Source organism: Ptychodera flava, chromosome 20, assembly GCF_041260155.1.
Source record: "Ptychodera flava strain L36383 chromosome 20, AS_Pfla_20210202, whole genome shotgun sequence".
Classification (NCBI taxonomy): domain Eukaryota; kingdom Metazoa; phylum Hemichordata; class Enteropneusta; family Ptychoderidae; genus Ptychodera; species Ptychodera flava.
In genome coordinates, this window is record NC_091947.1 from 9,525,298 (window position 1) to 9,537,780 (window position 12,483).

The 12,483-nt window shown below is 36.4% G+C and overlaps 1 protein-coding gene across 1 annotated transcript; it reads right to left on the minus strand.

Annotated features, from left to right (window-relative positions):
* Nucleotides 1-3,919: 3,919 nt before the first annotated feature.
* On the minus strand, nucleotides 3,920-12,180 carry LOC139119618 (aldo-keto reductase family 1 member B1-like). Its single transcript, XM_070683462.1, has 8 exons — nucleotides 12,056-12,180; nucleotides 8,183-8,350; nucleotides 7,395-7,511; nucleotides 6,892-6,969; nucleotides 6,416-6,532; nucleotides 5,437-5,543; nucleotides 4,846-5,011; nucleotides 3,920-4,027 (listed from the first exon to the last, which is right to left on the minus strand). Exons 1-8 carry the CDS (start codon nucleotides 12,125-12,127, stop codon nucleotides 3,935-3,937), a joined length of 918 nt encoding a protein of 305 aa, XP_070539563.1. The 5' UTR covers nucleotides 12,128-12,180; the 3' UTR covers nucleotides 3,920-3,934.
* Between the last annotated feature and the right edge of the window lie 303 nt (nucleotides 12,181-12,483).

A 12,483-nucleotide genomic window follows, 5' to 3' on the forward strand; every position in this document is an offset into this window, starting at 1 on the left:
TATATTGAAGTAATGCGCTCGAAGAGCATGCTGAAAAATATTGAAAATACAGATATCTCTAATATATGTATGCTTGATATGTTAAAGTTGGGTGTGCTGAAAAATATGTCTGATTATTAAAGTTACGCGCCCGAAGGGCGCGCCGAAAAATGCAACTGAATAATGAAATTTGAGGCTGACACGATGCATTTTAGGCAATGATGAGCCTGTGTCGAAATTCAAAAACACACTGACTCCCCCCTATTTGGCATTTCCAAAACATGGTGACCCCCCATCACCAAAGTCAAAAACAGGGTGACCCCCCCATGAATCCACCGCCCCCCAGGCCGAAGAAACTGACCAGTTCCTTATTGTATGTAACATCGAATTATTCCCTCAAATGTAAAACGTGCGAAGATCATTTTGAGTTGCTATTTTAACTCTCCGCTGACTTTATTCGCCGCAAAACAAACTTGAATACCAGATAGTTTAACCAATTTTCCTTACAAGGGATAAATGTCAGCATTGACATGACCAAAGTTGACAAAACTTGCAATTTGTATATTTAACTAACTTTCACAATTTGGGGTATAAGACTGGAAGGACCCTAAAAAAGTTTATGAAACTTGCTATGTATATTGATGACATAATTATGTTGTATAAATGAAAGATATTTTTGCATTTTCATGTCTGCTAATTTATAAATTGTATATCTAATGAGCATGCAGAGCTTGGCATATATAGCCTGAAGGACTTGACTGTGCCATACACAGTGGTAGTTCAATGACAGCAGTCAAAGAAATTTAGTATTTTTGTTTCAGCTTATTACATATTTATAAGCTCAATGACCTTGTAATTAATCTGTGTTGAATTTTGCTCGTGATGTTGATCACAACACTTTCAATGAAGTTGCAAACATGTGGCAAAAGTTTAAATTCATAGACAACTGCAATATATTCACGTGAGCATTTTCAGTTCATATCTGCTTCATGCGTGTAGATAGGAGATGATAAAATGAAAACACGTACACAGTGTGGCCATATCGGCGGATTCAGTTTTCGAATTCGGTGTCAGAAGGTACTGAATGCACTACGTTTATGTGACGAGTTTGATACAGCTTAATCGAAATTCTGTGCATTCTGTATATTTGCTCATCACAGTTCCAGTGGTACTACGATAGAGACGTGATTGGGACTCTTGTCAACTGTTGAGTCTGAGGTACACTTGGTTGGAGGTTGTAACTGTTTTGAAAGTGGCTACAGGCTAAAAGCCCAATCAGAGAGCAGTTTAAATGCAATCAATGAAGTTATAGTTTTCAAACATACAATAATATTGGTTTTAGTCCCAATCGCTCTATGAACATTTTATACCAGGTAATAGGCCGAGTGGTGCATTCCGTTAACGGGGTACAAATTACATCGCAAGTGGCTTTCACTTGATCCGCGTGTTTTTTTTTTCTCGTGTTGCGTTCGTCTCCCAGGTGACGAAATTTTTTCCTCTTCAGCCTCTGTCTGTTTTCTCATCTCTCTTTTTCTTCTCTCCTTCTCTCTCTCTCTCTCTCTCTCTCTCTCTCTCTCTCTCTCTCTCTCTCTCTCTCTCTCTCTCTCCTCCCCCCAAAACATCATACATGTTAAAACCCCGTGTAGCCTGTATCCAGCATAAAACAATTTGTTAAAAATAGCACACTGTATCGTATCATTGATAAAAATGACATAAATTGTATATCTAATGAGCATGCAGAACTTGGCATATATAGCCTGAAGGACTTGACTGTGCCATACACAGTGGTAGTTCAATGACAGCAGTCAAAGAAATTTAGTATTTTTGTTTCAGCTTATTACATATTTATAAGCTCAATGACCTTGTAATTAATCTGTGTTGAATTTTGCTCGTGATGTTGATCACAACACTTTCAATGAAGTTGCAAACATGTGGCAAAAGTTTAAATTCATAGACAACTGCAATATATTCACGTGAGCATTTTCAGTTCATATCTGCTTCATGCGTGTAGATAGGAGATGATAAAATGAAAACACGTACACAGTGTGGCCATATCGGCGGATTCAGTTTTCGAATTCGGTGTCAGAAGGTACTGAATGCACTACGTTTATGTGACGAGTTTGATACAGCTTAATCGAAATTCTGTGCATTCTGTATATTTGCTCATCACAGTTCCAGTGGTACTACGATAGAGACGTGATTGGGACTCTTGTCAACTGTTGAGTCTGAGGTACACTTGGTTGGAGGTTGTAACTGTTTTGAAAGTGGCTACAGGCTAAAAGCCCAATCAGAGAGCAGTTTAAATGCGATCAATGAAGTTATAGTTTTCAAACATACAATAATATTGGTTTTAGTCCAATCGCTCTATGAACATTTTATACCAGGTAATAGGCCGAGTGGTGCATTCCGTTAAAGGGGTACAAATTACATCGCAAGTGGCTTTCACTTGATCCGCGTGTTTTTTTTTTCTCGTGTTGCGTTCGTCTCCCAGGTGACGAAATTTTTTCCTCTTCAGCCTCTGTCTGTTTTCTCATCTCTCTTTTTCTTCTTTTCTTCTTCTCTTCTTCTTCTTCTTCTTCTTCTCATCTCTCTTTTTCTCTCTCTCTCTCTCTCTCTCTCTCTCTCTCTCTCTCTCTCTCTCTCTACCCCCAAAACATCATACATGTTAAAACCCCGTGTAGCCTGTATCCAGCATAAAACAATTTGTTAAAAATAGCACATTGTATCGTATCATTGATAAAAATGACATCAATAATGACCCGAGACTTCACAATATATTTAGAATTCCTTCTGCTCACAGAAGTGTTCTTATTCAGAATGTCAGCTTTGTTGTCCTTATATTATCCACAATTTACTGGTTTTTTTCTTTCCATAGTTTTACACATTTGTGTGAGGGATGACCAGTCTTCAAGATCTCAACATATCTTAACCTCCCCCTTGCATAATTATAAATCACTGTGACTAAATTTCCAACTGTGCATAAAACTATAAAGACGATTCTGAGAAATTGTTTTTCAGGTCACTCTTAAAAGGGTGGTGTGGGTGATCGCCGACCCTGAAAAAGAAAATAAGGTCAAGGTCAAGATTTTTTGCCGATCGTGTAGATGATAAAACTCAAAGTTGAATGCTTCTGAAAGCTTATGTAGATTTAAATATAGTCAGATCATTTGGGACACCTCCCAGGTTCCAAGTAGAATATGAAAATATAAAGAGTTAATATATATATGAAGTGGTGTATGCCTAACTCGATTGAATGTAGAAGTCATGAAGCTGCTGTCACTCTAAACGATGTGACCACCAGGTTTGTATCATGTATTCAACAATCATACACAGGTCTCAAGCATACACTTGGCCTGACAGATTCTAATACACCTTGCAACTATTTTGGATTTGACCACTTGACCTTTACCATGACTCTAGTCACTCCTAAACACAGGTAAAACAAACTATGTACTGTCAAAACGTTCTAGGTCTGACACACTATTATAGAAAGCCCAGGCTGCTTACATACAAGTTTTAGGAGGTGATCTGCATAATATTCCTTCATCTTGAATAATCTTTTTAAGAACTCTTCTCCCGGGACTGCCTCATACGTCAAAAGATTTCATGAATTCATTCTTTGACTGACTGCAGGTTACCTAAACGCATCACATATGCTATCAGTATTTGTATCTTTGAAAAAGAGTGTGTGAATGTTGATTATTCTGCATTGCGTGAGTAATTACTCTTTCAATTACTGGATGCAAACTTTGAAGTTTGATCATTTAATATTTTACAAAGGGTGATATTAAATAAACACAAACACTGGTAAAATGTTAATCAACGCAAAGTGAAACTCCTTACACATTTCATAAGCCTCTATTTTTTCTGATCAGTAGGCTCTAAAAAAGAGAACCAATCTATTTTGAACGGTATGGACTCATCACAGAACAGTAAAACACACTATTGGCTAGCCCTATACGTACCACTCTAATAGACATACACGGTAGTTACGATTGAACCCAGCGATTGTCTTCATGTCATCATCGCTTAGTTCAAAATCAAATACCTGTAATATTAGATCATGAATGTTGTAAAAAAATGAAGTGGAACTTGAGATATAAATAAGGCATCAAAGGCTCCATAGAGAATCTATCATTAAACGTTAGTTATAAATTTATAAAATTGGACAACTCATATCTATGTATCTTGTAAATATATTGATGTTGATTTCAACTTTAATTCGAAATTTGTTCGAATTTTCAACAGGACAGTCAGTTGGCTGATCAACCATAATTCATGCATACAGAACAGACTATTGGAGTAAACCTATCCAGAGGGACCTATTGATGCCTTGATTAATTCACATGGAAACATCCCTATTTATGAATGAACCCCTCCAGACTAGCTAGCTCACCGGTTCTCAATCAAAAGGTAGATTAGACTGTAAAAGTTTCTGACGTGACGAGATCTTTTTAAAGAATTCAGACAAGTCACAACATGCCTTCAACCACCTTTCAAATGGAACTCAGTGAAACAATCATACACAACCTTCCAAGCAATAAACAATGGGCTAACAGCAAGTTACATACATTTATTGTGTATGTGTATTATCAATTCAAAATCACAGTTTTTTCGAACAATTATTGATGAATCAATTTTCAAATGGACAAACATGGAAATACGAGTATGGATAACATAGGAAGTTGGCTCACAATAGAACCTTGACATGCAAAACAAGAGGTAAAGACAACCGAAAATTGCACTGTTCACTAAATAAGAGACAGGAAAACATAAAGGAAACATAAAGAGCCAATATAATTATTAGTACTGAATGGACGACCAAAACATACTAGATGAATGAATTAATAAATAAAATTGCTTTACCTGTAGGTTTGCCTTAATCCTTTCTGGTGTGACACTCTTTGGAATCACAACAATTCCCCGCTGTATTTGAAATCTTATAAGAACCTGTGCCACTGATTTGTTGTACTTCTCTCCAATTTCCTTCAGCCTAGGCTCATCTAACAAACTGGGATCATCAGGTTTGACCCTGAAGGAATCATAATGAGATATGATACTTAAACTAAATTGGATTGAATACGGTGGTTGTCACTTGGCCAAATCAGCCTTTTGCTTCCCATCTTTCAAGTGAGCAGTGAGAAAGCTTGTATTATCTGCGGCGCGCAATTTTTAATATCTGAATTTTTGATAAGTGTTGATAATGGTTACAATTATTTACTGTCGATGATGATCGGATTTCAGCAAGATGCATTTTCCATGATGTGGTCGAAATGGACCATTGTCTACTGGGGATCATCTTGGCTTGGCAAGGTCTCTTGTCCGGGCAGCTTGATGCTCCCAGGAATCGGTGGGAAGTAACAGACCCGTGAGAGCGGACGATGACTGGTCATAGGCATTGAGTACAAAGAATATGAAATGGAAATCAGTCATACCGTTGTAAACCAATAAACTCACCATGGTCTGTCTGGTGAACCCAGGGGGCTGTACGCCGTCATGACAATGTTCTTAGATTTGCAATATTCAATCAAACTCTCTTGAGTCAAGTAAGGATGACATTCAACCTGTCAGTTTGATTGTAACAGGCAAATGCCGAGTTAAAAGTAGTTACAGTGGATAGCAAACAATCACTTTTTAGATGCTGAATTCTATCCCTGTGAACACATCTCAAATCGGGACACCTATTTGTTGTAGATAGGAGTATATGAGCCACATTTCCACATTGCATAGAATTTTACATAGATATTAACCATTCCATCACATTGACAATTCTCTCGTTTTCATTGGATATTGTGGACCTCCGCACGGACAAGTTGGAGGAAGGGGGGGGGGGGAGGAGGAGAAGAGTTGGTGTTTCCTTCCCATCGCAGACACCTTTACTATTTAAATGTGTCGCCTGAAACTAATGGCTTCACTTCAGTTCAAAATCTGAACACTTGTACAAGATATGTTTCCAATTGAAGTAGGCTCTCTTGATATTACAGAGGTGACCTGATCAGAGTTCTTATTACAGTAAATGTTGACGTAAAGATGGACAGGAGTTGATTTGGTGGAGCGACTGTGATTTTACATCAAGATAACCTTATCTGCTACTTTTTTTATCATTTCATAAACTTCTTTGACCCGGACGCTGTACTGTCAAAAATACCAGTAAATAATTTTTCTCCACTTTCCAACATTTGGGATTCTATTAAAACTTGCCGAGCTGAACTTCAAACATGAAATTATCAATCTTCAAAAGTGTAAATTTATCTTTTCAACTTCATTTCAAAGTTTAACTTTTCATCTCCGTCAAAGGAGGTTAACCTTCAACAGAAAGCACCATGTGTGTACCATTTTGAGGTGTAAGGGTTATAGATACATACCATTGAGGTGATATTCATCGACCAGTTTTACACTCATTTCGTTATCACATATTCAACTAAAAGTGCCTTACCTGTAGATTGGACACTGGAGTTTTTGCAACGGCTAGCACACGATCAATCTGTTCTGTATTGAAATTTGACAAACCAATGGCCTTACAGAGTCCTTCATCGACCAGTTTTTCCATCGCCTGGGATTAAAACATCTGAGTTAAATCGATGCTGGAATTTTCATTTTGTACACTGGGAATGTTCTAGCATGCAATTTTTTGAGAATAGAAATTAATGAAATGTTCATATACAAAGAGGTCCACATCTTGATTACTTGGATTCTTGCTTTGACCTGTCAGTTAAACATTTGGCAGGGAATTAAATTTCATCCGAATGGGAAAAATTAATACATGACAATTAGCTTTCACCTGTGCTACTTGGGATCACATGCTAACGGATGGATTTGTATTCATGAAAGAGCGACCCAAGAAAGAGTCTAAGCCTAGGTTGGAAAAATCATAAGCATGCAGTATAGAGAACGGTCTGTGAATATACATACCTGCCATGTGTCAACGAAGTCAGTATCAGCATATATAAATTTTCCATTTTCATCCTTGGGGAACTTATTTTCCCCTCTCTGAAAATAATAACACTTGGATGAGAAAACGTTGCTTTTACCATAGACAGCAGACTAAGGATCTACTGCCTATCCTGTGACAATTATAACGCACCGGTGATTGCTCTTGATGAGATGAAAATTAATGTAACATTTAACAAACATCAAGGATTACTGAAAATGTGTATTAATGTTTATTATCATACATGTAAAGTGTATATTACATCTACCAAAAGTACTTTACTGTAATCTTTTCTATTTTCAAAACAAGCCATTATAAATAGTTTTGCACTTTAGATAACAATTCAACAGTTTGTTGAGCCTGACTGCTTCCTTAGCAATCCTGCAGTGAAGATGAATGCTACTAGTCTACATGTCCTCCACTCAAATTTGTCGTACTAAAACTTGAACCTCATTTTACCCTATTATTATTCTTATGCACTTACAAGGTATGCCATTGGCCAGTGTATCAAGTAGAGATTAAGATAATCCAATTGCAGTGCTGTCAAGGTTTTCTGACAAGCTTTCTTCACATCGTCAGGGTGATGATCCACATTCCAAAGCTGTATTTGTGTACACATGGAAGTGTATTTTAAAATGCACCAAATATATTACTCAGTTCATTTCTGGAAAAGCAATGCAGACAATCCACTCCCGTGTTACCAACTGTAAACACACAGCACTACATCCAATCTTTTGAGAATTTTTTCACTTCTTCATGAGTTTTGGCATACACAACTAAACTTTACATATACTAAAGATGGATACTCTCTGATTCCAAAAATTGAAGTTTGAACAGCCTTGTTATGTGTGAATATTCAATTTTTTCCTCCTGAATTCATGAAAAGAATGGTGTTCATTTTAAATTTCAAGCATTGCTAAATTTGAAGTAATGTTGCATTTTTCTAAAGTCGGATTTGCATAGATAACTCCTGATTTTTTTCCTTTATTATGAAAGACAACAGTTCTAAGTTTTTCTGAGTAAACTTTAAAATTTCCTCTCTTATGATTCATAGAACTTACAAATGTAATAAAATTAAAGAAAAAAACTTTCCACTGCCATGGCTTGAAGGTCAAAGTCACACTGTTAAGTTTAAATATGTGAATTTGTTATTGCAGAAATTTTTGCGCAGGATGTTACCGGTAAGATCAGTCCACTATGCGTGACATATTTTTAAGACTTAGTTGGTTGACAAATATAGATTTCACAAAACTTTGGTACACATTACGATACCTTGCTAGTAATAAACACATCTTCTCGTTTTACTGTTCTCTGACTAAACATTTGATTAAGTGCCATTCCAACTTCTTCTTCATTGCCGTATGCGTGTGCGCAGTCAATATGCCTGTATCCAGTTTCAATGGCAAACTTTACAGCGTTCTTCACTTCACCTGGTTTGGACTGAAAATAATCAAATGACAAGAAAATGAGAGAAATTGTTGCTTTTCTTGAAATCACTTATAACTTAACATTCACTTCCAGGGTATATATATATATTGATCAAGGGCATACTATACACTGTTTTTGCCTGGGAATGCATTTTGCTTGGCATCAACTCTGAATTTCATGTGAAGTAGTTGCGCTGACCTTTGGCATCAAGTGTCTTGTGACCAGAACTTTAAAGAAATCTATATATTTTGAAAACATAGTTAACTTAAGGGTTTACCACCTATATGAGGTGAACATACTTCTGGACGATTTATATCAATTTTGGTTCTGTGGCTATATGAATCAATTAAATATTGAAAGTCAGGGAATACTGGTATCACTTATATTGCCAAACAAATTATTTTTATATGGGCCTTTTCCGTAAGTATATTTTGTTCAGAAGCACAGTCAAATTCTAATTAGAAGTTTTCATAATTTTACAAATGCTCTTTCGAAAGTTTTGAAATTGGTATAAATGTATTCAGAGACAACTTAGTTTTTGTATAAGTTCTCTATGGAACACTTTGTTGATTATTTCTGTTAGAGTATATTTACTCTGATACGGCTTAATATTGGTTAAAACGTACAAATTACAAGTCGGCTGTAAAGTTAATGTTTGAAAGCTAAGTTGGGTATGTGTGCGGTGAGAAAAGAGGTCTTCCTTCGCTTAAATATATGTAGGCAATATGACTGTAGCTAAATGAATGCTTAGCTTGTGCAACATTTGACACATTTAATTCAAAACTGAGCACATGTGACAGACTTGGTATAATTTTACACTTATCAGGCCTCTTCCCTCATTTGTTCAGGGACAATGATTGTTCATGTCTGAGATGTCGATGGCAGGGAAAGGCAAAAAATTGTGTCTTTGTCGGAAAAGATTTATTGCGTACAACAAGTAACCACAGGAGACTATGAACTACACGGGAAATGTAGATTGGGGAGGCGCTGTGCTGCAACCTTTGTCAGATAGTCTTTGGTAGCTACACGAAGTCCCTCTATCACACTGCTGGAAACGTGGCTGACTTGATATGGCCAAAAAAAACCAAGTAACAACATTTAACAGTTACCAAGTAAATTACAACTTTTTCATGTTTTCTATGTGTTGATATCTTGTTTGTTTGTTTGTTTTTTGTTCATTGTCTCCAGTTAATTTTGTTTTTGATTAGCGTGTCTTTTAAATTGTTGTTTCTGTTGTACACAATGATTGCTGAATCTTGAATTAAATTTCTGAGTTTATAATGTCTTTTTTCCAACTCTGCCCAGCGTTTCAAAATACATCCCTTTAGATCTTTTGTTTTTATGTATGGGCTGTATGTTGTGCTGAAAATAAGTGTGTTCGTTGTTTTTCTTCGTATCTCTGTGAGGTTCGTTTGTGTATTTCGTGGACACTGGTCTATCTCCGCTGTTATTTTATTAATGAGTTTGGATTCGTTGTTCTTGTATTCTCTGTCGAGTAGTTTGCCTGTGAAAAATGCGGCTTTCTTGGTAATGTCGACATCGTAAATGCTGTTGCATGTATGTGCGTATTGAGGATTTCGCCTCTCACGAAGCAATGACAACTGAATGACACGATTCTCTACGTAAATTGGAATGTGTCCGTTGGTTTAGTGTGGGTTTTCATGTTGAGATTATTTTCTTTGTGATATCTTGCATCTTTGAGAGTTACTAGAAATGTGATTTCCTGTATTGACCTTTCAAACGAAAACTTGAATGGCGGGTGCATTGTGTTCATTGTATGTGTGAAATTCGGTTGTTCGGTTTGTGTTTCGAGATAAATCGCGATCGCGAAGATATCATCTCCCAAATATTCTCCAAAATTTGATGTTTTTGTTGTGGTTTGAAATTATTTTCTTTTCAATTTCATTAATGCCACCTATTTCCGTTGACGCATTTGATCCTATTCTACAGCCTCGGCTTACCGGCTCTGACATAAATATTCCTTGTAAATTCGAAATAGTTTTGTTTGAGATAGAGTGACAGCATTGTTATCGGATATTCTGTTGTTGTTCTTTTTTGATGTTTTATTTTGTTTGAAGCAGGCTTTGTGAATCTATTACTTGCCCGGCTATCATTTAGAACAGGTCAATGCCTGCGTTGTGGGACATTTGTCTTTTCAATGTCTTGTATACAATTCAATTTGTCTTTTACTTTTATGTACGTTAGTTTTTGCTGAACCAACTGAAAGATGAACCAAATGGATGCAATTAGACCACCGTTTGGTGAGAGGGGTACCCTCGTTTTTGTTATAACCTTTTCGGAATGAGTATGTGATGAAAACGGGCTTATAGGCTATATCTTTATAGACTGATTATCTTTCGATAAAGTTATAATGAAAAACTTTAAAAAGGTGTACTTATCCCATTTTACATTTAAATGTGAGATTAAAGGAAAACCGTTGGAGGCGTTCCACGGCGCTTTGCCTTGTTTACGTTCGTGTTTGTTTTTGATGATTCAACGAATTTGGTAGAGTAACTTAGCTTTTTTCCTCTCGTTTTTGTTATAGCATGGATTTTACCGCTCAAACTCTGCTAGGTGAAGGCTGAAGTTCTACACTTCCCCCTTGCAAAATGTGAAAAGCGATATCTCAAACGCGTTACTGCTGCATTATGCGAATTTGACGTTGCAGAAACAGCGCCACACCGCACAACTACATATTATATTACCATGCCGTGCCTGTCGCATTTTGATTGGTTGAGGTGAGCCACGTGACTGACCACAAATACACAGTAATGGTTTGTTTACATGCCCCTGAATATGAATAATAAGATTAACAACTCAAAGTATCGTAACTTTACAGCTGAAACGTAATTCATAATCAATCACAAAATAAAATGGAGCACTTTTAGGTCAAGTTGAGGTACTTTTTTCTGAAAACATTCCCGGATTTGCCAATTTTTTACAGCGCGCGTGACAGTGCGTCGCGTATTGCTCAGTTTATGTGGCCCAGTTGTCGTTCGCTCCTGAAATTTTCGGAAATTTTGACGGTTTTCTTGGGTTCGCTGATAATACAATGGAAATAACAGACTCCGCTCTTATCATTAACGTTTATTTGTGGGCGCAGGCCCAATTAACGTTGTATTGAGACATAATATTTTTGGCTTTCCTCTCGCCCTTGCCCACAAATAAACGTTAATGGTCAGCGCGTCGCCCGTTATTTCTATAATACTTGGTCACATACATTAACTTGTTTGCGCATATATATATATATATATATATATATATATATATATATATATATATATATATATATATATATATATATATATATATCTATATATATATATATATATATACATACATTAACTTGTTTGGGCATATATATATATATAATATATATATATATATATATATATATATATATATATATATATATATATATATATATATATATATATATATGTTTTAGCGAATATACCCAAACATATTATCATTTCATAGACGTCCTATTAACGTTTGCGCTTAATATATTTAACCACAATATATTAACGTTTTATGCACGTCGTTTGTGCTTAATATATTAAAGTTTATCCACAACACATATTAGGCCTACAATTGGAGACCACAAAGTGTTGGCGTTCCATATGTTTGCCTTACATAATACGCCGTTGTGCCAGAAAATTCGCACGATCACTTGTAGCTGACAATAAGAATGGTCTATGCAATATTTTAGCTTACCTTCCACGTGCCCAAGCCAAATATGGGAATACCCTGTCCCCCGCTCTCTAACGTGCACCGCTGGTTCGCCATTTTTGCACCTCTTTGCAAGATACGTGAATAGTATTAAGTCTGGGTTATGTCTCAATATGGCATAGTTGGATTGAATAGTATTAAGTCTGGGTTATGTCTCAATATGGCATAGTTGGATTGAATAGTATTAAGTCTGGGTTATGTCTCAATATGGCATAGTTGGATTGACCAATCAATGAATCTCAGTCGCCGACGCCGTGAGTAATTTATCGTGTAAATCATAGGCTTGTAGATTGCAACGAGTTCTGAACGTTCTGGCTGGATTTCACCCTTTATTTAGCACTCGGTAGTTTTTTTATGTGTAAACATTATGCACATGCTTCATTGTGGTCGAGATGGCGACCTGCACAAGTCAG